Source organism: Pseudopipra pipra, chromosome 4, assembly GCF_036250125.1.
Source record: "Pseudopipra pipra isolate bDixPip1 chromosome 4, bDixPip1.hap1, whole genome shotgun sequence".
In the NCBI taxonomy this organism is placed as follows: Eukaryota; Metazoa; Chordata; class Aves; order Passeriformes; family Pipridae; genus Pseudopipra; species Pseudopipra pipra.
In genome coordinates this window covers 19,344,921-19,372,050 of record NC_087552.1, presented here as the reverse complement: position 1 = coordinate 19,372,050, position 27,130 = coordinate 19,344,921, and the positions used below count along the sequence as shown (strand labels likewise).

The following is a 27,130-nucleotide window of genomic DNA, read 5'->3' as shown; positions in this document are numbered from 1 at the left end:
CAAACAGTGATATAAACCAGACAAACTCTCACCTCTTGACCCTATTGATTAACCAAAGTAAAACACACTGTTGGTACCACAGAAGCCATGTGAGCTCTAAGTGTAATTCTGCATTTCTGAGAGTGAACAGATTCTGGGACTCTCTACTGCCGTGATGTGAAAAAGGTACCAAAAAAAAAAAAAAGTTCAAGTTAACTGATTTACAGTAAATCCGATATTCTACAAGCCAATATCCTCCTGCGTATTCCAGGAGAGCCTCTGCTCCTGAAAGGTGAGGTCGATTGCAAAGAACAGCATTGGATTTAAGAGGCTGAAGCTTGTAAAGTCACAGTCACAGCTGTGAAGGTGTATTTATGATAGAGTAAGCGAGAATGCGAGAAATGAAGTGGAAAGAATAAAAGGGGAGATGAAAGATGAATTTTCAATAAAACCTCCCTGTATTCCAGCAGAGACAAAGTGATAAATAATCTTTCTGCAGATAGCCCTCATTTTGACACTATTGACTGGTATCCATACACCTAATTTCCATGGACTCTGATATCATGAGAAAGACTGCAAACCTTGGGTACCTGGGGCTCTTTTCCACACATCCTGATTCGCAATGAGACTGCCAACCTGTTCAGATTTATGCAGCCCACAAACTACATGGCAAAGAGAAACCACATCAAATTAATGCAGTAGCTCAGAGTTGGGTCAAAAGGATCACAAGAAGGATGATCGCAAGCGGGAGTGAAGAAAGAGGAAGATGCATCTCTTGTGCATCTCCAAGCAGCACGATTTGAGCAGCAGGAGGTGCACCTCTTGCCAAGGTGGCCACAAGAAGTCTGCTTCTTCTTTTCCTGAGCTCTAGAGCAAAAAGATCCTTTAGGCCTTGCATGAACTGTCACCACACTCCCACACAGGATCAGAAAGGACCCATAAAGCATCAAATCCTACCATAAAAAAAAAAAAAAAAAGCTTTTACTTTGGAAAATCTCTACATCCAGATCTGACCAATGGCACAATACAAGGAGTTTCTCCCACTGTCAGCAAAGAGCACTGCAGAATTCCTCTAATTAAGTCTGATAAAAGTGACATAGAATTGATTTCTTCCCATTAAAATAAATATCAAAAGTAGCGCTTAAGAAACTTCTTGGTTAACTTTAGAGCTTTGTTTTGATTTATTTATTTTCTTTGCCTGAAGAGAGGGCTGTGTAAATGCTGCACTGTTAAGGGAAAGAAGTTCAAACTTTACATAAGGGCTTTTTGCCCAGTGTCTCTTGGCATGCTTCCTTGAGTTTTAGATTGCTTTGTATTGTGAAGTATTACAGAATAAGATAACACTGTGTTATCAATACACTGAGGAAGGGCTTTGCACTGAAGAAATTGAGCCAAAATTCCATTTCAAGGAGAGCAGAGAGTGCATTTGAATAAGCATTAAATTCAGCAGGGGAATAGCTAATATGATTGGTTTTAAAGGCACAGAAATGAGTATTTTGCTGTGTTACGAGAATTTTTAAAAGCCAGAGGAAGAACATACAAGCTTTCTACTTCCAGTTTCAGCCAAGACGCTGTAGCAATTTTATAAATCAGAAAGTAAACAAATGATTGTGATTTTATTTTTGAATGGCTACTATCACAAAATACCTTTGGTCCATTTGTTCTGGCAATATATGTCTTAATGATGTATTCTGCATTATAACCAGCAAATGTTTCTGCAGCGGATTTTGCTAAAGTGATGAGGATTTTTAACAGATTTCTCTCCACCAAATTAGGCACCAATCCTGCGTACACTTACACAGTTTATTTGTTTCCAGATAAGGCATGTACATAGACTTTTATATCTGTAGCAAAAATAGGCACAGTCTTAAGGGAATGTAGTCTCCAAGACTGTTGGTCTATCTTCTGAGGAGTGCTGGGCTACAGTCATCTGTATTGCTCTTCAAGAGCCAGGCTTTTATTCACAGAAACCTTTCCCCTGCTGTATTTACAGCAGATATTTTATTTTTAAAAGAAAGCAACACAACAGATGGAGATCGAAAGGAAAACTGAAGGAATACGCAGTATTTTCTGCAAAGCTGGGCATCTGACAAATCACCCACCAACATCACCATGATCTTAGGTTACCAGCCAGCCTCTTGTAGTAACTTTGTACAAACTTCTAGAAACTTCAGGTAAGAAGTTTTGCAGAATTTCCCTGTCCCAAGGACCCTCAGGAAAGGCTGATCGATAGCTTTGCTGCAAACACAAATTTTACCCTTGCTCAGACAGGTGCAGCTCCCAACAGGCTGAGAAAGAGTAGGATCCTCTTACACCGGAATTGATGCTTGCTCACAGTTTTCCATCGTGCAATATTTCATGGTCTTCATTTTTTTGGCTATTAAAATAGGATGTTATCCAACAAGTGGAGGGGAAGACAAGGTCAGGGAGTTGGTTCTCGTCTCAGAAGTGGCAGCTAGAGCTGCTGAGCAACATGTGTTTCTCGTTTGAAACGTATCACTCATTCTTAAAAACAATAATACATACCATCTGTTGCAGCCATTCATAATTGATAAGATTTGGGTTGCATTTGACTGTGAAAACCCATTTCAACATGAGTATCGACGTTCAGATGAGGAAGTGTTGCAAAGCAATTTGTCGGAGCTTTCTTACCGTACATTACAGCCAACAATGGCCAACTGTCTCCAGGCACAGACATGGGGCTCTGGAAGCCCCAGTTATCAAGGCACTGCAAAGCGTCAGCATCTTCCCATGGCAAAAAAAAGTTTATTTTCAGTTGGAATGACCATCTGAGTTCAACCACTCAACCATTTTGGGGCTAACCAAAAACCAAAGCGAAATACTAAAGGCATTGTCCAAATGCTTCTTAGAGACTGACAGGCTTGGGGCATCAAACAACCCTCCAGGAAGCCTCCTCCAGTGCTCCTCCTTCTCAGTAAAGAAATGCTTCCTAATGCCCAGTATAAACCTCCCTTGATGCAGCTTTGAACAATTACCATTTGTCCTATTGCTGGATATCAGTGAGAAGAACTCAGCACCTCCCTCCACACATCGTCTCCCCTCAGGAAATTGTAGAGTGCAATGAGGCTGTTCCTTGGCCTCTTTTTCTCCAAACTTGACAAATCCAGAGTTCTCCACTGCTCCTCACAGGACATGTCTTCCAACCCTATTACTGGCTTTGCTGCCCTCCTCTGGATGCACCTGAGCACCTTAACATCCATCTGTGGGGTCCAGAACTGCACACAGTACTCAAGATAGAGGTTGCACCCACACCTAGTACAGTGGGATAATCACCTTTTTTTGATGGGCTAGTTATACTTTGTTTGATGCACCCCAGGATAGGGTTTTGCCCTCTGGGCTGCCAGAGCACACACTGTTGGCTGTCAACCAGCATCCCCAAATCCCTTTCTGCAGAGCTGTTTTCCAGCCACTCCTCTGTAGCAGGTAAAGAATCCAACAGTTGTTCTTGTTAAATTTTGTCCCATTAATGATTGCCCAACACTCCAATCTATCTGTGCTTCCTCTGCAATGCCTCTCATCCCTCAAGAGAGTTAAAGGCACCTCCCAGTTTGGAACCATCGGCACACTTGCTAATAATGCATTAAAATCCTGTATCCAGATATTTGATAAATATATTGAACAGAACTGGCCCTAGAATTGAACCTTGAGGAACATCACTGGTAAACAGTCATTAGCCAGAAGTGGCCACATTCACTACAAGCCTTTGAGTCCTGCCTTCCAGCCAGTTCTTCACCCAGCACATTATTAACATGCTCATCCCACAGCTGGACAACTTGTCCAGAAGGATGCTGTACCAAAAGCATCAAAAGCCTTACTAAAATTCAGAAAAACTATAACCACCACCTTCTCTTCATCCACTAGGTGACTGATCTTATCACAGAAGGATCCCAAACTATTTCAACAAGGCTTTGTCTGGGCCTGATGATTGCACTATGCTTTAAATGCCTGTCAATAGTACCCACTATGATCTTCTCCATAATTTTTCCAGGAACTGAGACTAGATGAACAGTCTGTAGTTCTCTGGGTCTTTCCACTTGTTCTTATGAATTGGAATTACATTGCCTAACTTCAAGTCAGCAGGGACCTCCCCAGACTCCCAAAACATTTGGCAGATAATCAAGAGTGGTCCTGCTACTGCTAGTTCCTTCAGTACTCTGGGATGAATCTCATCAGGACCCAAGGACTTGTCAGCATTCAGCTGATACAGCTGGTCCGTTACAACTTCAGTGTTCACAAAAGGAAAGTTACTGCTCCCACACACTTGCAGTCCTCCTGCTCAGAGGACCAACTAGGCCAAGGTCTATCAGCATTATTAAGGACTTAAGCAAAGAAAAGCATTTAATGTCTCTGCCTTCTCTTCATCTCCATTAGTCAGGTGACCACCTTCAACAAGTATCACTCCCAATGTTTTCTTTAAGCCTCCTCTTGCTATTAACATACTTTAGAAAAGCTCTTCATGTTATCTGAAACAACACTGGCCAGCTTCAACTCTAATTAAGATTTGGCCTTTCCTGTCTTCTCCCTGCATATACAAACCACAGCTCCGTAATCTTCCTTTTTTACCAAGGCAACATGTGAATGATTGCTTTTGTGCACTCTAGAACTGGTTTGAGAATTTAACAGCCATTTAATTTTGTCTCTAAGAGGAAATGACAGAACAGACCAGTCCTCTTTGAGAAAGAAACGCCTTTCCTTTGCACTGGATATCTCTCTCCATATTATCATCACTGCATCACAAACTTCTCTCAAATGGGAAGGCCCAAAATCACGCTGTTTCATAATCAAGGCTGCGCTGATTTTAATACTGTCCATTTTCACTCTGCGCATCCAAATTCCCTCCGTGTCAATAAGAAAATTCCCAAGTGTTTCAGTGGGCTTTCATCAAAAGCATGTGCTGAAAGACAACTACTATGCCTTTATTAAGACTGTTTAAAAAAAAAAGAAAAAAAAACTCAGGAGGGGAAAAAAAACCCTTCAAAACTTAAGACATTAACTTAAACATGACAATTGAACAGGTTATATTTTTAGTGGATTCCATTTGAAACACTGACTTTTTGTTTTCAAAGTACCAACCGCAGAATGTCGATTTGTCACTTTATGGTAATTAACATCCTCCCCCACCAGAGTCATCTGGAACATATTTAATTACTGACTTCATTGAAAATGTATATGGCACATGCTCACTCTTCTGAATGAGTCTTTAAATGGACAAAGGCCTATTTGTTCCTTCTTCGAAAACTCAGCCTCAGCACATAAAGTGACCCTCAAATTAGGCTTCTGTTATTTGCGTATACCATGTATAAGATGCAAACATGCAAGCTGACATCCATCAAACATTTAAGCACATGCCTTGGTGTAAGTGTCCCAGTGGTGTCAATGGGGAAAGCCCTAGAGAAACCAGGGGTACAACTGTGCCTTGTACAAATACTCATCTGGCAAATTTATCTCTGTGTTACATCTTGCGCCTCTGCACCTCATGTCCTAGTCCACACCAAAGCTGTCTCAGACGTGCCTGTAGGTGCTGCAGGCACTCCCTGCACATGCACCCTGCCCATGTCAAACCTGTGGCAGTACTCAGATACGACCCTATTTCCCTGCTACATTTTAATAGCTGATGCCTCCACATCTTCTGCTCCATACTGAGTATTGACTAACAGTCTTTCCTGTTTCAGGCACTGCCAAACTGAGTATAAATACCTAAAGCAGCAACAGGATATGCATGTGATTATATTGAGGTAGGACTAATTGCAGCCTATGATAAGGAGAAGACCATCAGTAGCAATAAAGTGTAATTTCATACCGACGAGAGCCACTAGCCACTCCTTTCTGCTCTCCCATACGAGGCTAGACTATCAAACTCATTTATCTTACAATTTCCATGTTTGGAGCCATGTCTTATTAATAAAAAATATCTCCAACACCATCTATACATTGTTTCCTGGTTTTATTTCTCCTTAAGGTCAAATATTCAAACCCGAGTCTGCATTTTCTCCACAGACTTTACACTCCTCCCCTTCAGTTTTGCTGCAGAAACGCAGAACCATCTTTTTAAGGTTGCATTCAGAACAGCACTTAAATGCATAGGTGGAATAACGCCAGAGTGTTTCCTGTACAGACATTAAAGGCAGATTTTCAGGGGAGCTCAGCTTTCATTAGGGCACCTAAATATAATGGACTCATTTTCAGAATCTCAAGAGCAATAGTTCCTGTTCTGTTTAGTAGAACCATAATTTTGTAAATCTGAACATCGGAGGTTTGGGAAACTTTCAGGTGCATGAGTGTGCATCTGTGTGGTCCTGCAAGCCTTTGCAAGAGATGAAATGGAAAAATGTGATATTATTAATTTTTAAAGCAAAAAGAACAAAGGCCCAATGCTGCCTCTCCTGGGATAAAAAGAAAGGATTCAGCTGGATTACACAGTGATGCACTAGCGCGTGCTCTTCAGCAAAGGACAAGACAATAGTTTCACTCACAGACACTATTCAAACACGCACACGAGAGGAAAAAAAGAAGAGAGTTAATGAGGTGCAGCGGAATAATACCTCCATAAAAGCAGAGAGGGGAAACCAGGTAGACGTCATCTGCAAGGTAAATTAAAATTATACATCTCTGAGGATTATCAGTGAAAATTGAGATCTGGAAGGGAATTTGCTTTTGATATTGGACAGGATAAATACTCACTATAAATCTTTTTATGTGGGCCTGTAGAGCGGAACAGAGAAATTAAAGATAAATGAGATTAAGGCATTTTTTTTAAAACTACATTAGACATATTTAAGTTACTCATGGAGAGGAAAAGGACTTTAGAGGAGAAGATTAGTTTAGACCCTCAGCAATACATTCATCTGGGAAATCAATTGGAATAATCTTTTCTAATCTGAATTGGTTATCAACCCTCTTAGGCCCCCTCCCCCCCCAGAAAAAAAAAGTCAGACACACCTCAAAAAACCCTTAAGAACATCTCTGCATAACCTGGCAATCAGGCCAGGTAAGTGACACATCATGACTATTTTTGGATAAGACAACCGTAGAAATAAGTTGCACAATTTTGCTTGGGGTTTTGGGGTTTTTTGTTTGTTTTTCAAATGGATACCCTGGGGATGGCTCCTTTGCCCTAGTCTTCCACAATTCCTCCTCCCATTTAACTCCTCTTAGAAACAGAGGCAGAAGCTAACCAAAATCAAATGATATGCTGTCTGCGTTTCTGCCTCCTTTGCCAGAGGTACATATAACTGCTGTGGTTTCATGCAGGCCTATATTGTTGTTAAAAGTCAACTGGAAATGTTGTTAGCAAGGGAAGTGGAGGAAATGAGGAAAAAGTAATACATTCAGATGCATTTGGCTCTCTTCCTGGGAGCCCTTTTAATATAAAGAAACTCAACAAAGTTGTATTTTTAGATCTGGAAAGATGTGCTTTCGTATTTCACACACTAAAGGGATTTGCCTTAATATACTCAAATTTCCCCCCTCCTTTCTCCTCCCTCATGTGCTAGAAGAAATGAACTTGAATCCTCAACTTAGCCACTGGATACACATATTCTGTTCTCCCTATTGGCCAGAATAAAACTCAATAAATGTATTTAATTTCTTTTGTGGATTTATAATAGCACCTGGCAAGGATGGTCTTAATCTCCTTATACTGCTTACACCAATGAAAGGAACCTTTGCAGTACTTCTTGTGAGAGAAACTAAAGGAAAATAGGAATAAAATCTGGAAATATAAATATTATTTCCATGAAGATCTTCTATAAAATGTATTAAATCCATATCAAAGTCCCCAGAGGGTGCTTGGCATAATAGCCCAATTTAGACAATAGGTTATTAAAGACGGAAAGAAATATATTCCTCTTAATGATGACAGAATTGTTCAGAGACAACTGGGAAGTATGGGGACATATTTAGACAGCAAATTGGCAGCAAATATCTGCTGGTGCCCTGTCAGAGAAAGAGGAAAAATATGGCTTGGTACAAATGACCTAAAGCCAGTGGTTTCTTCCCACTGGAACTCCCGAAAAGCATGTTTTCAGGGGTCAGGCTGCTACATCTTGTTAGCATCTTTATTAAGGCAACACAAATTCATTTCAGACACTGCAAAGATGCCTTGCTATTTGGATGTGCAACCATCAGCTGCCAAGGTGGGAGGACTGCAGCACCAGATTTTCATTCTTCTTTCTGCCCAGTATTGGTTACAATTTCCATTTTTGCTGAGACAATATCTGTCATTTACTATGGTAGAAATGGGTGTGATAAAGAATAATTTCTTGAAAAAAGCTAATGACTACAAACAGCCTCAGGTTAACAGGAACCTGACCCTAAGTTTGCTGACACTAAAAGAAGTTTCCCTGCAATTTAATGGCCTTTGATTCAGACTCAAAGGCCAAAGGCATTCAGGCAACAGATTGAAAGACTTTAAGAAACTTCTAGTTTAAATGATTGACTAGACCCAAACCAAAAATATATACTTTCTCACTCAAAAAAAAAAAAAAAATAAAAAAAAAAAAATCAGCTGCTGTGGGTAAAGATTGTAAAGGAATAAATAGTACATAGAAGTCACACAGGAATTGAGTTACTCCCTTATATTCATAATCTTCATAAAAAAAGTTACACTACTCATCACAGTTTTCCACCTTCCACTTCCATAATAAATCCATTATAGAGGCCCTTGGGAAAACTGACAAGGTTCTATATCAAGAAAAACAGCATATGTGAGAAACACATAACAGATCTACGCTAAAGTCTTTGACTTATTTAAAGTCTGGATCTCCACACTGCGAAGTGCCGTGACAGTGAAGTGATTGTGGGAATAGGGATGTGAATTTTGCCTCTTGTACTCTACTACAGAAACCTTTTTATACACTCTTAGAAAAATAAAACTTCTTGCCACTGTAGTTCCTTAAAAATATAACAAAAGTATCAACAAATGTGCAATTAAACATCCCATGATCAGCTGACAAGGACATAGGTGCCCAGGCTATAACTGACTTCAACTCATATCCACTGCAGCATTTCAGACCTAAAACAATTAAGCACAGTACTGTGGTGACTTCTCTGTGGTGATACAGACAACATGTGCAACTCAAAGATACACGGGAGCAAAACCTGCTGTTCACGGAGATATGATTTTCAGAACCAAGCACAGTACAAAGACAGAATGCATCAGTGAATAGAGGCATTTCAATACTTTAAGCCTGGGACTAGGGAGTGGTGGGGCTGGTTCAGCAGATGATCAGCTAGACACTAAGAAGAAAGCAACAGAGAAAAAATTACTTTTTGCACAAAGGCTCATATTAGAATGAGTAGAAGACATGAGGTGTTCCACAACCTAGAGGAAAGGATTGAAATGACAGAAGCCACCAAGAGTTGGCTTTTCACAGAAGCATACTGGAAATTATAGATGCAGCAGGTAGTGATGGCCTTCCTACTATGGAGATTGCCTAACATCTCTCTAATTTCTTCTCACAAGAAAATCCATAGTTTTTCTGCTGACAGCAGACCTTAAAACCAGTATGCATTACAGAAACACACACTGGAAATAACCTTTATTTTTAAGTCAATCTCATTTCAAATTCAAAAATTAACCACATTACCACTTATTTCACTATGTCTCACAAAAACGTTCTTTTTCCTTTCATCTCAGGCTACTCTTGAGTTTTCAAACACCTTTATTTCCCTAGCTCTTGGCACTTAGTTTTTCTGCCCTTCCTGAACACTATGCAGAGAGCTCGGCCTCCAGGTTTGCAAAGCCCCATAATATCAGGTTATTTTAACCAAGGATGCTTTCCAATGGGCTGTTGTGTAGGTGCACTTTCCCCACAAACACACAGTAAAAGACAACTGATACGGGAAGTAACACATCCTTCATTTCTGCCTCTGTGGATTAAAAGCAAAACCAGCAAGCAAAGCTGTGAGTTTCAGTGAATACAAAAGAAAGAGAGGTTTTTGGTCACAATGCCCGTGAAACTGTGTGCCTTGGAAGAAAGGCAATGTGTCAGCAGGAGACAAAGTAAAGATTCTTTGCTCAGAAATAATCATAATGGATAGTCAGGTCTGGTGCTGGGTTTTTGGTTTGGGTTTTTTGTTTGTTTTTAATTACCGTTCCTAGCCCTTGCACACAAATAATTCCTTTAACTAAATAAAACTAAGGAGGCCAGGCTTCAGGAGGGAATTTGCTCATTACTGACCAAAACGCCAACAGTCAGGTTTAATCCCTTGGGAACATTTGCCATTTTCACTACTGGGCCTCAGAAGACCAAGTTCTCTTGGGAAAAACAAAACCAAAACCAAACAAACATAAAAACCCAGGGCAAAAGAAAAGCAGAGAAGCTGCAAGTCCATTTGTTTAACAGAAGTACAGCACTGCTCTCAGCGGACAAACACTGTCTCTCAACCGACAGAGAAGGCGGCAAGAAAACGCACAGAGGGAAAGCCTGGAGGCCACATAATGGTCTTACAGCACTCCAGAAATAATTAAGAACTGTATTCTTGGGAAAAGTGGTCTCATTACATTGTTTTCAGATTGCAATTTTGTCCCATCTTCTCCCTCCTCTTTCCCTTTCCACCAGCAATCTTAGAGCAATGAAAATATCAGTTTGCTTTCTAGTGCTTGTATTCTCTTAAAAATGTCATTATTCAATTATCTGTCTATTCACTGGCCCTAAGGTCCAGCAGAGCAGATATTGTGCGCCTTCATTTAATGTTTTTAAATGCACTTCAGTCCACTTGTGATACAATAAAACTTTATTGAATTCTGTTCCCACATCACGCTTACCATCCCTCACTTTTATTGATATGTGAGCCCATCTACTCTTCTATCAGCAATAAAAGGAATATTTCTAGCAAGGCTACGACCTTTCCTTCCATCACTACAGCAACTGGGAAATGTGATTTCAGGTTCCGTGTTTAAAAGGAAAAAAAGTCCTAAGAAAAGAAGTGATGAACTCAAGCATTTTTTCCTTCCTCTTGTTAGTGTTACAGAAGCAGGAAATTTTCTGTAAGCACCAAAGTTATTTGGTGCCTTCAAAACATTTATTAGCCTGTTTAGCCAGAATGGAAAGGAAGGACGATTCATCCTTCCTTGGAAGCCATGAACATTTTTCCCTTGCAGGAATCAGCCCTTTGAACACATCTTCTCACTGTTAAAAACTGATGGAAGACTTGTTGCCTGGGTGTGAGGTAAGTTGTCATCACAGTGAAGTACACCATGCCCGAGGCACCTGTCTCACTCCCTCTTGCAGATGCCATATTTTCTATCAATGCAGCAATAGGCTTGTCCTCATTGAGTCTACACCTTTTTTCCACTTTGCCCTACCCTATAGCTTAAATTTTCCAATTCCCTATTAAAAAAGACTGTTTCTGAAGGATATCAGTGTACAAATTATTCTGTGAACTCCAAAATCTAGAACCTAAGGGAACTGGGAGCTCAGGAAAAACTGAAGGTAAATCATACTCATCTAGCTAAATCCTCTTTTCCACAGTATGCTGGGTTCCCTGGGAGCCTGTACAGTTGTCTCTAGGGGAAAATGAACAGAAAAAACACTGCAAAATACCTCTGGTGCTTTCAACTCGTGCCATCTTCAAAACCTGAATAAAAACTAAATGCAGACAATGCCTAAATTTCAGTCAAAGCTATTGGGTGATAGTGTCATCCACGAAGGGCAGTGCCAGTGCCGTGGCCCATGGACCATGTGTGCTCAAGAAAGTGAAGGGAAGGAGGCTCGTCATGCTGAAGTCATGCAAGTTCATTCACCCTTCTCAGAGACACATGCAGAACTACTAAAACACGGATGGTTTGAGCTGTAAAGTGTTACATACTCACAAAGGTGGTATTTGCATTGGGAAAACCAACACATTCGTTCAGGTTTATCAGATTACCAATTGAAAATCTGGCTGCTTACAATGACAGCTAGCCCAGCCCCTCTCCCATCACCACTGGTCCCGCAAAACTGGACTCTCTTGCTTGCCACCAGCCTCACATACAGCTTTGGATAAATCACTCATCTGCTTTCTGTGCTGGCTCCTAAGTAAAATTGGAAGGCCCTTAGCACATTACAAAGGTGAAATAAGAAAAATTACACTCCTAGATGTACTGGCACCATGACAACAGGATTGTACAAGCACCAGAAGATGACAGTGAAGTGTTTCTGCAATGAGTGTTGACCTAGCTTCACAAAACCACCTCCACCACTGCTGTTCCAATTACCCATTTAACTCTGCTTGGTAAAGGGAGAAGGGGAGAGGGAAGGGATGCACTAGGAAACAACGGAGTACTGGATCGAAGGGACCCTCACCATGTCAGGTTTCTCATAATCACACACAGCATAACACAGCTTAAATGCAGCTTGAGACATCCCTCCACAATAAGATGTGTCCACAGCTCTGGCAGTGGCAGACTGCAGGTCTGCAGTAGTACATATTAAATTAAAAAAACATCAAAAAACTCTCTTGGTTGGTAATTACTAAAAGAAAATTCAATTTAAGAAAATTGGAGTAGTAATTTCAGAAGAAAAAGGGCAATATTTAAAGCAGGTGTCAGAGAAATACACACTATAAGCTAAGGTCTGCTTTGATAAAGACAAAATTAATTTTATGACTTCTTCTGATACCAACAATACAGGACACCTGATGCCACTGAAGCCTGTCAAATTAGGGCTGGTATCCTTTACCTACTGAAATCACCAGCTTTTCACTTGCTTTTCCCTGTCAGAGGGCAACCAAAAAAGTCCAGACATTTTTTGAATGACTGTTCATTTTTGTAGAAGGCAGCTTCTACCACATACAACGACTACAGGATCAGGAAAATAAGGCAAGGACTGGGCTATCTGCATAATCATCTGTCCCCTTCTCCATGTGTTGAAAGTAACTGTAGCCTCGTGAAACTCTCTTTGCAAGGGGTATCTCTAGTAAACACACAGGAATGTGGTGTATGGGGTGATATAAAGAACATTTCATAATATATGAGCTACTGAAGTTTGAGGAGGTTTGGTTCTTCCCCATGTGAGAGGAAAGGGGATGCTTTCCTCTTGAAAATGATATGAGCTAGTGGTGGAAGAGTTAATAAATAAAATCTCAAGAGAAGCAGGCTACCCAATGGAGTTTTAAATCTTAAGTAATTTTTCTCTGAGGCAGCGTATACACTAGCACTATATTGAGCATAAGTGCCCAAGGTCAGTCCTAACAACATCTGTTAAAGATGATTCCTAAACTCTGTTCTCTTGTGATTCACACATAGTCCCTTCTGCTGCTGAGCCAGCACTTGGGTAAACCCTCTCTCTGTCCACAAAGAATAATTTGAAACTGTAAGGAGTAACCCGTCCAACCAGACAGAGGTAGGCTGGAATTGCACACAAGTGCCTGATTAAATTATTAGTTCCTTTATTGTGCAACTGATGTGTTCTTTTAGGAGATGGTCATATGGCAGACACCACCATTCACCAAGGGCTCGGTGCACTGAGCCACCAATGAAATGTCAGTGGCTGAGGAAAAGTTTTCCCCAGTGCTAGAGAACCCATAGAGTCCACTCCCTTCCTCCAAGCAAAACATCGCACAAGGTGCATGGGTGTGGGGAGTGAAGCTAAGGAAGCTGGACTTAAAAGGACTTGGACAACAGCCCAAATATGGCTAGAGGAGCTGAAGCACCTGGGTTCAGTGATAAGAACTGACCTCTTCAAACAGTAGAGGCATCACTCAGGGCATCAAGGGAGAAACAGATTTCATCCACCAGGCGTAGCTTTGGTCCAACCATACCTTTTCTGATCTACTTTCCCAGAGCTGATACCTTCCCCATCACTTGGACAGCTTTCATTTGTGGGGCACTCGTGGGGCTGAGGCAGGGAACATCTACAAAATTAAACTGATCATTCTGAGAGAAGAAATGGAGGCAGTAACAAATCCACCACTTCAGGTAGGAGAAGAGCCCTAGGTTTTTGACTCTATATCTGCAGACAAACGGGGACAGTTTGCCTCAATGCAGCCAACTTCTCTGGTGCTACACTGAATAACAACACATGAAAATTGATCCAAAATTTCCTAGGTAATGCAGAACAACAAGCTCAGGAGATTGGATCCTATTTCACCATGTGCTCACCCCTTGTCTTCCCCCTCCATAACTCTACTTGCAGAGGCATTATATTTGATTCATACAGAAATGGAGGATACAGCCATCAAAGCTATTAATTGAATTGCAAAGGCACTGTGGCAGTTGTTGATGTTTTCCTACCCACATTCAGATCATTAAAAAATACACAATCCCTACTGTACATTTGGTATTGAGCAACCTCAGTACTGAGTTATTTTACATCTTGTACACAGGGTCAATTAACGCCTTGGGGCATAATACTGACATATTACCTTTCTCACAAGGCATTTCAAAATTCCTCTTTGTTTTATATGCAACAAAGGCTACAGAGGGGTACTAGGTAACGACTATTGCTTTACCAGCCTAGTCTCCAGAAGGAATGGCATATCTCATGCAAATCACAAATCACAAATCACAAGGAAATACAACGTGCTATGATAAACTGAAAGCAATCTCCCCTCACCCTCTCCATGAACAGTGTCAATTCTAAAATGAAAGACCTCATTTGGAGTGGAATAACTCCAAACTGTAATTTGGAGAATATTCTGCTCACTAGGGCAGACCATAAGCCCCTGATGTCACTCTTTCCATGGTTTAATAGCTCACTCCATAAAAAGTATTCCATCATTGAAATTAGAAGCCTCACATTTTTGTTTAGAAAAAAACAAATGTGGACATGCTGAGCCTCCTGTCAGCAGAGAATCCAAGTCCCTCAGCCAAGAGGTCCCCTTTGCTCAGAGAGGTGGCCTAAGCTGCATCCCTCGCCTTGCAGTTTCTCAGAAGTCAAACACTGTGCAGCCTTCCCAGATGGCAGAAGTAGGCAGGTGGCCACCTCCTGCATGAGGGATGGGGACCACCCGAAGGGCTGTGAGATCCTGCTTTCCCTCTGGACAGCGTGCCTGTCACTGCTCAGACACGTTTGCTTTCTTGCAGCCCATGCTTGAGGCAGCAAAGAAGATGGTCTTAGTCCTCGAGCCAAATCCTGGGTTTCAGCAAACTGAAATTTCCTGCTGCTTTCTCAGTACAACACTGTGGGTCAAAAGCATCCATTTCCATACCTGCTTTTTTATTTTGAGAGGTGTGCTATAAGCTCTGGCCCGCTCAAACAGAAAACCTAGAAATGGTGTTGTTATTCACTGCTCAGCTCTTTACAACTGCTAACAAAAAGTGCGCTCCTAGTATTGTCGTTATTTCTTTTCTGAGGTAAGACCTTTTTGACAGTAGGACTGTAACTGCATCTAACAAATTCGGTTTCTACAGAAAGCAAATTCTGACGTACACTTAACTTTTTGTACTTAACTTTTTGTATCTCTGAATTTCCCGTTTGGCACACACTGCTGTAATCTCAGATGACTGCCTCAAATTGCCTGTAATTTGCCTTCATAACCATGGAAGCTTATAAATTAGTATATTCTACCATCGAACATCAAATTTCCCAAAACGTTAGCTTTCTACCTCCCTGGTGATACAATACCGTATGTAAGGCACTTATCAAATGTCACCAATTACACGGACATAGGTAAGCTGAAGCACACTGCTGTTATGATCACAATCATAAACCTCTGTGAAGAGCAGTTGGAAGCTAGCAGTAGTCCTCTGGTCTCCTTTCTCTAATGGGGTTTCCCAAGTGTTTTCCAAAAGATGATATGTTACTGTTAAACCGCACAGCACAGAAAATATGGGGCATTATTAGAATATTTTTAATCTAAGCACAAACCTTGCACAGAGAACAATTTTTCGTATCTTATCAGCTCAGTCTTACTCGATGCACATGGTTTGGCTTACTCGCCCTTGCGCAACAAGAGACAAGCTCAAGGCTGGCCCAGTCTCCATAATAAATCTCTATTAAAGAAACAAATGCAAATATATCAAGATACATACTGTAAGGTACACATTCGTACTGCACTTCCAGGTACTTGTATGTCCCAGGGCATGGGTCTGGAAACACATCAGGGCCAGCAACAACTGCACACTGGGTCCGATTACTGCACCTGAAAAGCAACAAAAATGAGAGTCAGAAAACAGACCGGACAGAGGGACAGATCAAGAAGCTGAGTGGCCCCTCCAGTGTTAACAAGGGTGAAGATGCAGAAGCCAGGACTTCAGCATCAGCTGGGGAAGCTCATCAGTGAGCATGGAAAGGCTGGTGGCAAATACCAATGTCTTCATCAGCTTATTGCCAAAAGAGAAGAGGCATGGTGGTACAACCCTTCCCCTCCAAGCAGTTCTTACAGCACCAGGAGCTATTTCTTTAAAACCAAACTGAGAGGATAAGTCAAAAATATGTCTACAGGTACATAATCCTCTAATTTTTGAATCCCACATTCCATTACAGTGACCTCAATTAACCTTAAATACCAGCATCTGCACCAAACAAAACGCAAAGACTAAACCAACAACAACGGTGGCAAAAAATAATCATTGTATATTTTACAGCAGACATAACAATATGTTTTACAACATGTTTATAAAGCGTTCCTACAAAAACAGTTATCTTGTATAATACTGTTTAATGCAAAGCAAAGACTAGAAACAGCAACACCTGACTGGGAAAAAAAAAAATCACCAAATAAAAGCTGTCTAAAATCCAAAATAATGTTTTTCGTACACAGCCTGCTAAGGAAACCTCCCAGTCTGACCATTCACAAGACAACATACTTGCATTAGCTACAAATGGCTAAGTTTTATTCAGTCATTCTGCCCAGCATGCCTGCATCTCCTGAGATGACGTACTTTTTCCAAAAAGCAAGCGCTGATCTCCATGAAGAAGACACACAGAAGGAGGTGACCTTGGCTGCTGCAGTGAGCATCTTTCAGGTTAAGAGCACAAATACAGAAGTTGGATCCTGCAAGATGCTTTTACTGAGGTACATATACATGTCCATGGGTGACTGATTTGTGCATGTGTAGAAACCCACATTTGCCTCTGCTTTTGTGGTACAAGCACCTCTATGTTCAATTTTACTGTAATTTGGGTAGGCAAAAGCATTTAGCAAACAGTGATTCTATAGACAAAAATCCTCTGCCTCTCTGTTCATTTAAAGAAAAGAGAAAAACATAATTAGTCTTTGATTTTTATGCTTTTGCGTGCCAGAGAGAGACTTCCCAAGGGCTAGACCTTTACTTCCTTTAAGATTTTGCCTCCTCTGACGTGATATGGGACCCCTGACCCTCCTGCTCTTCTAGCAGAAGCTGTGACATCCAGCACAGAATTCATTTAGAGTTGCAGTGGAAATGCTTCATGTTTACCTGAGGCTACAGTTTGTCAGCCTTAATGCGGATTTTATTTGAGCCCATAAATTAAAATTGATTCATTAGTGACTGCCTTAAGCTCCATAATTTCTTTAATTTTATGGAAAGATTAATAAGAGCTGATACGCTTGCTCATCAGGCTGTTTTGCTGGATAGCAGATAATCCAGAGGGCTGGGACATTCTCGTGTTTTCTAGTTGAAAGACAGCACTTATCACAGCAAGTGGCTACTGTTATCATACGCACAGAAAAATAATTTTCTTAACAAAAAAAGTAACTTTGTTGTCCTCGCCTATGCTACTCACAGACAAAAGGCCTGGCTGGGACATCACAGGTAGCTTGGACTGTGCAAGTGGGCAGTCTTCCAGGAGAGACTTTGAACATCATCCAAAATTTCACTTTCAACAAAAATCCTTTACTGGGCTCAATGTGCCTTTCAAAAAGCAATTGCAGTGCCCTAATCAATAGCCTTTCTGGCTGAAGAGACAGCCCTGACCATGTTACATAGAATAATAGTAATGGATCAAAGATACCTTTCAAAATCACAAGTAAGAAAGCACAGTTATGAGGGACTGGAAGTTGGAGGGAAACAAACACATCTAGGGTTCATCTGCGTATGTTTTCTTTCTGTCTGCAAGGAAGTATTTGCTTTCAATAGTCAACCATTTCCTTGCATCCATTTTTTTTTTAATGCAAGAACTTGGATAGAAAAAACAGAAGTGAAAATGTGCAACCTAGAAAGCTCTAGATTCATAACCAGAGTTTCAAAACTCGGCTTGGAAGTTGAAGGCTGTGAACATCAGTTTTAACCTCCCCAAATACGTGCTACCTTCTGCAATATCACCAGAGAGACTAAAACCATAAGGATACAAAGGGTAGAGTAGGGAACCCAGGGTACTGCTACAGGCTTCCCCCCCCAACTCTAGAATATCCTGAAGCTCCCTTACATAACCCTAGAATGGGGTTCTATGCCTACCAAGCAAAGAAACTTGAAAAGAAAGTGAGATCAAATTGTCAGTGGCACCCTGGGGAAGAAACACAGAAAACCAAATGAAAAACTCCTAAATAAAATCTCAAATACTGTGTTCTGTCAGTACCTCACAAAATTAACAGAAAAAGAGCTAATACAGAAAAAAAAAATCAAAACCAGGAGAACTCAACCTGCTCTCTTTTTCACACTCATTTCATATGGGCAGCAAAACTGTGTCTGGCACTGGGTATTTCAAGTTTTCTCTTATCACTCCAGGGTGAAACCATGCAGGTTTCTCATTCTTAAGGGATGAGGACAATTTAGACTAAAACCCTTAAGAGAAAAGCTAATACCTGTTCAACCAACTATTACTGTCAGACATCAGGCTACAGGGGACAAAGAGGTAAAAACTACTCATCATTTAAGTCCTGGTTTCTCTGCTTTTGCTCATATATTTTAGCACTTTCACAAGAGCTTCTTGGTTCCTTCAGCTTTGTCATATTTCTTTCCAGACAGATTAAAGGCCCAGGTGACAGTAAGTGACATGCAAGACATGACATAGAAAAGGAGATGTGTACAAGAAGATGAATCTGTAGTCTTGAAAATGAAGGCTAATAAAACTGTAACATATTCATGCTTACTCCATTCCCAGCAAACCAGACCATGAGTTCTTCTTTTTAAAATCACAGGATTACACACGGAATATTGGGATTTCATGGTACTTGGGTCTTGGTAATACTCACTCCAAACTCCTGGAAGCTGTGAGGCTCAGTGCTGGGCATTGACCTTTCAAGTCAATGCAACAAGGATCCCTTGTTCTTTTTTTTTTTAGTTTTGATTTTGTTTTCGGTCATGTCCCATCTGCCGTTCCTGTCTCGTCCCCCACCCCTCACCCCCTTTTTTTTTTTCCTTTTAATTCTTAATTCCCTTCTTGAAGGAAGATCTGTACTGACTACTGGAGCTACAATTTGCAGCAAGAACCAGCACTGCACCAGCTTGAGTAAAAATCCATCTCCTCTGGTGGGCAATCACAGAAACACCATCCAGGTCTCTTAGCTATACCCCAGAAACTGCAGCTCTCCACCACATTGGATCCTCCTCCAACAGGGCAGGAACAGTTTGCATTGATGGCTCTAGAATAACTGTACTACAGAAAACTATAGTCACTTCTTTCTTTTTTTTACACTCATCTACACCTCTGATGACTGCCTTTACACAAGTAACTCTTATTTCTAGACTGATTCATCAGCTCCTTCAAAGAAAACTACTTTTCTTTCCCCTGCATTACCCTCATGCTGCAACTTTCCTAAGCAATCCCTGGCCTTTTGGGATATTTTCTCACTTTCCAATATGCTGTGATGCCAAGCAAACAAGAGAACTGTGGGAGGAATCTGGGAATTCAGGGGACCAGATAGACAACTTTATGCCTATTATAGAAACGGCTTTCATTTTATTAGTTTATCCAGCATTTTAATGGGAAATGTTCTGGAGACATGGAAGAATTAAAGTAGCCGCTCAAGCGGTTGGTTTCAGTTCCCTTGTTGCCATCTATCATGAAATCTGACAAGAAATTCATAGCTATCCTTTTTTTTTTTTAAAATTTGTGTGTTTTATTTTGCAGTCTTTATTTCCACCTGCCACCATTCCTCTCCTTGTTGCTCCCTGAAGTGCAAGGTAGGCACCCGAGTAAAGACCCTGCTTGTCTCAGGCCACCTCCATAATTACTCCTGGGATTTGTGGACACTTTGCTTGAATCAAGAGTGTCCACACAGCTCACCAAGAGCAATCAAGAGACCACAAATTGAAGCATAACCCAAGTTCTGCATTTTCACCCCAACCTGAAACACTGATGGCAACATATATTCCTGTGCGTTCAGGAAAAGACGATACTCCAAACCCTTCTAAAAAATCATTCCAAGGTACTTGGCAGCCTTTAATCTTCCATCATCTCATAAACAGAAGTTCATGTTATTCATATATATGTTTTGGAGAGGGAAAAGTGTAAATTATCCCAGTCATTAGAGGAGAAAAAAAAAAGGGGGGGGAGGTTTTATTCATTCTTTCCAGCTACATTCATTTCTACTTGTTAAAGGTCCCTGTTTTGTCTTTCAGATGTGGAAAAATAATCTAGAAGAGAGGTGTCAATCCAGTGTAACACATACACTGTAACACAAAACATGGATTATTTTTGCAGAATTTCTCCCAGTTCCAGTGGAAAACGACTTTCAAGAGTTTTAATGTGAAGCAGGAATAATATTTCATATGGCATTTGTTTTGCATCTATAGCAGTGGGACTGAAGGAAACATCTGAGTTCAGGACCAGCTGCAGGGCTCAACTCTGCCTGCAACTCTGTTCAGACTTAAACAAAAACCCCCCCCAAAACTTAATTTCCCTTCAGCAAACTTCCATTTCTTCTCCCTGGCAACATTTTTATGATTTTTAAGCAACAAGGTCATCTTGTGATAGAGAAGCAAAAACATTTCAAGACGTAAACAGCTGCTTATTCCTGCTCTGATATCTTTAATTTTTTTTTCAATGCTGACATTGTTAATACATTTAGCAAGAGATAAAGAAAGGAAAAAAGGAAAAAAGAAATAATAGTTTGGCAGTTTATTTTAGGCCTTTCCAGAAACCTTAATAGCACAGGCATGTCAACAACATCAGCCTAGACATGTCTGAGTCAATATGTTTGACAGAACAAAAATGCAAAGGCAGCACAAAATAAAAGATCAATCCCGAACAAAAGCTTTTCAGCAGTAATCATAGCAGGTGCAATACCAGCAAGTTCTCCAGCTCCCCGTAGAGGTGGGGACCATTTGTCCCAGACAATAAAAACAGGTGCCCAAACCACAGAGGCAGGTACCTGTCGTGCGAGGGACATCAGGAGAAGAGCTACCAGAACCCACGCACAGGTCCACAGCAAGCCTAAAGGTTCAAACATCCATTTTGTCCCAACAAACCCTCTTTCTCCTGGTCCTCATCCTTGAGACAAGCCCTTCAGAAGTGAAGTAGCAATTACTGTGATGCCATGGCCAGAAGGCCATGTGAACAGGGCATAGTGGAAACTACTGCAAATGAGGGAGCCACCTGCCTCCACTGAATCTGTAAACAGACTGTCAGAGACCAAGACCAGGCTCTTAAATACCCTGAAGATCAGAAAATTTCATATCCACAAACTTGGATTTCTATGGAACGTACTGAGCTGCCATATCCATCCCATGCTGCTGCTGACACGCCCTACTCTTAGCTGGTGCTACCCCCCACCTACACCAATTTCTAACAAGGTATTCTCAAAAACCATGCCAAAAACTAAGGATACTTTTTCCCTCTTCCTTGAACCAAAACACCTACTTCACACAGACTTTGGTTTTTTTCTGCAAAGACAAGGCAGCCATCATGTGCCTAGGCATGCTAATATAGCCAAGACATCAATATCTAAGCCTCTTTCTCAAGGTCTATTATGCTTTTCTAATGGTTTTACAGTAAGAGACAGACTTAATTCATTATCCTTCATGGCAACGCTGCAAGACATCCTTTTGCTTCTCTGGAACACAAAAATCTCCTCTCTGGATGAGTGCTTTAAGAAAGAGGCTGTCACAGCAAATAACTCAGCCAGGAGTATGTTCTCCCCTGTCAATATGTGATATTTCGAAATCAACCCTTTAGGAAGGGCCAAGAGAAGAAAAAAAATAAAAATAATGCCCTGGAGAAAACAAACAGGAAGCAAAGAGAAATTTCACTCAAAAGTGCAGCTCACGTGATGGGTTGCAAATAAGGGAGAAAAATAAAAAAATAAAAAAAAAAAACCACAAAAAAACCAAAAACAAACCACAAGCAGACAAGAGAAGCAGTGAATGGTGGAAAGGGGAGAACAGAATCACAAACCCCTGAGAAAAGACTTTGGTTCACCACATTTGCTTTCAATAACATGCTGCATAAAAGCAAAGCTAAATCCTCCACCTGTTTAGCTTCTAGAAAAAAAGAATTCCTCAACAGAATCTTTTTCTGCCTCTGCAAAACCTTAAAAGCAAAGGATCTAATGACAGGGAGATGAAAATCCAGTTTCTCTAGCATTTTTTTCATTATGAATGGGCCTTTTTATTGATCTTTCAGAGCACTGAGAGGCTGGCTTTCCAACCTCTGCTGCGATATAATTATCTGTGGTGTTTAATGCTAGCACAGACGAGTCCCACTACACACTGCATTTTGTTGTTTTATTGACGGGTTTTAATTATCCAGGTGCTAAAATTGTCAGATAGGCTGCTTCTTACGTGATCAAACTAATACAAGGAGAGGCAGAGCACTCTAATTGCAGCCTCACCAAGTGCCTCTGTGGAGATGTGCCAACGAGATACACTCAAACCGCTATGGTTATTGTAAAATCTTACAAAATTTGATGGGAAGAAAAGCAGTCCTCTTTCTAAAGCCCCAAGCTATTTCATTCCCCTGATTGTTATTTTATATTGAACAAAGCAAAACTGAAAAAAAAAACCAAACCAAACCAACAAAACAAACCACCAAAACCACACCAGAACCCCAGCCAGCCAAACAGCAGAAAAATCCTGCACAGCCAAACCAAATCTGAACCATAAAGGTCACCGAAGGGACTACCTTGATATATTATGGGGAGCCTGGGAGCAAGATGGGAAACGGGTCCTGGAAATAATTTATACATCAGTTTTATGAAAGAAAAAAGAAAAAGTAATTGCACTGTTTCAACTCATTGATAAAGCCCTTAAAATTTAACAAGAGGAATTTAACAGCAAATTCACAAGATTTAAGAGTTTTACTGGAAATTTGAGGCACCCCTGAACACAGTGTATCTGCTCAGCTACAGGGGACTCCCCACGTCAGTAATCTGAGGTCTAGGGCAGGACCTGCCAGCAGGGATGATGTGACTTGTCAACCACCTCCAAACAAGGGTCCCCCCAAGCAATGAAAGCTTTTTCCTCTGTGCTTCGGCATGTAATGTCTCTTACATTTTATAGTTTCCTTGGATTTCTTTTGCCCCATCCCTTTGCAATTAGCACAGTGAGGACAGGAGTTGAAATCCCCAGAGGCAATGAATGTGTACTGCAACAGGAGAACCTGCCAAGTGGTCTGTGCTAGTGTGCCTGGGTACAGCATCCCTGCAGCAACAGGAAACCTGAACACAGGCCTGGTGAAAGAAATACTCATTGTTAGAGCAAGAACAACAAAACAACATGCCCAAACCACTGGGTATGTTTGGACAAAAGGTTTGGGTCAGGATGGAAAACAGATCTACACTGAGCACATCTCAACCAGTCATTGTGCTGCTCCAGCTGCGAGGAGCTGAGGACACAAGCAAGGCCAGGTTTGCAATGTAGGCTAACATTATTGGATGGTCCTTAGGGTTAAACAGCAAACCAGGAAAGCCTTAAGTCTGTAAAGCTCATCTTTTAAAGAACTACATCTGTCCTTTTACAGGTACTCTACTTCTTCCAACTCCATAAACTTCTGTAGCAGCCTAATAAAAAGACACTTTACAAAACACTGACAGGGTATCTGGAAAGGAGAGTAAACAGCTAAAGCACACCAACCAATAAAAGGCTCATCAGTTTAGCCAGACTTAACACTAGTTAAAATAACTGTGAACAGAAAACATTCTGGCTTTTAATTTGGGCTAGGAGGTCAAATTAAAGGCTAGAGGAGGTCTGGGCTGAATTTCAGCTGGCGCTCTACATTACTTTGTCTTCATTGCCATTTTAACACAAGTCAATGTGAGTTAAAGCCCATTTTTTTCTTCTTTAGTGCAGCTACCCAGAGCTGAGATAGCCAGAACAAGTTGCAATGGATTATTTTCTCTACAACAGCTCTGAAGAGTGTTCAGACCCTCAGTCTACAATTACCTACCTATCCACTGAGTCTGCAGCACAAGGAGCCGATGCTCTGCCAGACACCCAGGTGCTGCAGCCCTGTGGCACAGTGAGGCAAGAATCTGCTGCTCACCACTGGCTGAGCAGAAAGCAAACTAGAATGTGAACATTTAGAAACATTTTAAATATGTTAACAAAAAAAATATTCCACCCCGTTTTTAAAAGAAAATCTGGTATTACTTCCAATGCATTCCCCTTTACTAATTGACATGTTTTCTCCAATTACAAGGAAATATGCAGCCCATAATAACACCTGCAATGCTGCTGTCATTTACTGTCACCACCCAATAGCCCCATCTCAGCCTCTCAAGGATTCCTACAGAAGATAAAACTGAAATTAGAGAATATTGTCTCTAAACGGGCTAAAGTAATCTGTATGCATAGGCTGGTAGGTTTAGCATATTAGCCTTTCACCTCTGCAAATAGGGTTAAAGAAAGGTTTGGGGCCAAAATAATTTGTACTGCACTCCATCTCAAATTTGACATAATAACTGAATGAAACAAAAATGGATACATCCAAACAGCACGGGAGGTCAAGGCTGGGCAACTCCCTGATGAACTCCAGAGTGAACCAAAGGCATCCAGGCAGTACCATTTCTATAACCCAGAGCAACCTCTCTCTTCATCACTCTTGCCAATGGCATGATACTGAGGTGATTTTGAAGTAAAAGTCCATAGATTTTAGTTAAGATGGCACTCATCCCTCAGCCTCTTGGGGGGAGAGGCGGGGAGGAGGAGGGCAGTAAGCTTCCTGACCAAGAGAAATGCAGGAGCAGAAACGTGTGACAGGTTGTGCCTTTAGCATCAAGGCTAAAGCAGTTCAGACAAAAAGATAATATTAGTGAGTAAACAGCCTGTCATGATCATATGCTATTAATACAGTATCTGTTAATGGCACTTGATTTTGTACAGCACCTCATGCAAAGGAGATTTGGCCCCTATCTGTGTCTCAGCCATTAAAGCAATACAAATAATAATCAGAAACAAACAAAAGTTTCTCAAAGAGTAATTCTGAAATGAACTAAATATGTTTTTGATATTAAAAAGTCATTTTTTAAAAAAAAAATTATTCCAACATAACCAATGCTGCCTCTCTTTGATCTTCAGCCCAAAGCTTGAATAAAGGCAGTCTGCACTTTGATTCTAAGCTCCAGAGAAAGCAAAGCATCACAAAACCTTCCCAGCTCAGCACTGCCCAACCAAAGCATATTCAGAAGTAAACAGTAAGGGAAAAAATGTGCTTAATGTTAAATTTATCACTTGAAATCACCATTGTGAAGTTCTTCAAAATGTCTAAAGATAGCACCAAACTTTTTGTGGTTGCATGCTGCAACATGAGAGGGGAAGCATTTTTGAGAACATCTGTCCAGCAGCTCCAGAGAGGGTTTCTCACACTGTGCTCAGCACTAAACTGGAGAAAGTCAGTGATCACACACTTCTACCCCTCACCCCCCCATTCCCTCCTCACTTGTCCTTCCTGGGGCAGTTTTCATCATATCTATTTACCTACCTATCTGTTATCAGCTACATATGCCCACCAGCTCTTCTCCTGACTTGCCCTATCTGGTCAGCATCCTGAAAAGGACACTACTTGCTAATTATATACCTTATCTCCCTTTAAAATATACAGTTAAGAACCACGCAGATTTGGCTAAAAAGGCTACTCTCAGAAAAAGTCTGATAGGAAAAGGGCCTGTTAACATCTTTGGGACAACAACTGGTATGAACAGAGCAACAGGGCTTCTGCAAAATCTCAAGTCTTCTTTGTGAAGATGTGGAAAATAATTCATTAGTAGAGGATCGTCTGTTTCATGCTACAGAGCCCGCTAGATGCTGTACTCAGAGAATTAAACTCTCTGTACATAAGACAGTTTCCTTTGAAAAAGCTAAACTCAAAGGCCAAGTTTTCCAGAAAGTCTCTGCCTCCTACCAGGGTTGAATTTTTCCAAAGAGCTTGATTCTTCTTAGAGGAGCCACAAAAAGGCACAACTGTTCAAGCATGGCCTGGGACTCCTCAATTCTCATGGAGAGCAGTTGAAGCTGACGGCTATTAAGCATTTTTCAGGCAGCAGGCTGTGTCACAGAGTGCCTAACCACTTTGGTAATTCAACCCAGATAGTTCTGAGGGGGGAAAGAAAAGAAAAAAGGCCTGCACAGAATTGCATGGGAGCCTTAGGTGGGGCAAAAACTGGGAAATCCACATTCCAGAGCATGGAGCATGTCTCTGGCAAGTCAGCTTTAAAATATGTGACTGATGCTGCTCAGACATACTAGCTGAAGTCCAGGGAGATGGATGAAAGGGTAAAGATGCAGGATAAATTCATCAGATGTCTCCATAAATCATTTCTATAGTTAACATTTGTTCTCTGCTTTTCATTACTTACATTTCTAAAGCCACTGGGTGCCTTGCTGCAGTGGAACTAATAAAAAGGAAGATAAATTTTAACATCTCTTTTTGAAACATCTTAAAATGATCTAGCTTTCTTTTGAATGTTAATGGTAAGCATTACAAGAAACACAATGTCTCAAAACAATTCACTAGGGCTCAGAGGGAAAGCAGAGTCCCACTGTAGCCTGGAAATTCATAGTCCTGGTCACCACCCCAACTGGTATAAAAGATCTTATTTCTGGCCCTAATGCTTTTGCAGCCTTAGCTTTGTCACCAAAACCTGCCAATGCTTTGCACAGACTCTCTGACTCACGGGCGAAATTCCATACTCGAGAAGAGAAGGAAATATTTTTGGAGATTGGCAGTTTGGAAAAGAATCTGAGCTGCCTGACAGCTGTTCGGAGACATGGGATGCCAGAGGGGTCCCAGCAGAGCATACAGTATTACACACATGCACACGCACAGAAAATCATTAAAGTTTCTGTCTCTAAAGTTTCACATTTAATGAAAGAAAGCAAGGGAGATATCTGGAGAATTCTTGGGTTATA

The 27,130-nt window shown here is 41.0% G+C and overlaps 1 protein-coding gene across 26 annotated transcripts in view; it reads right to left on the bottom strand.

Moving 5' to 3' along the window:
• ADGRL3 (adhesion G protein-coupled receptor L3) overlaps positions 1 to 27,130 on the bottom strand; it is a 511,112-nt gene that overhangs the window by 203,443 nt on the left and 280,539 nt on the right. For all 26 annotated transcript variants that reach the window (XM_064651850.1, XM_064651835.1, XM_064651848.1 and 23 more), the window contains one exon: positions 15,956 to 16,065. In XM_064651850.1, the coding sequence (XP_064507920.1) occupies positions 15,956 to 16,065 (110 nt within the window). The remainder of the gene's footprint in view (positions 1 to 15,955; positions 16,066 to 27,130) is intronic.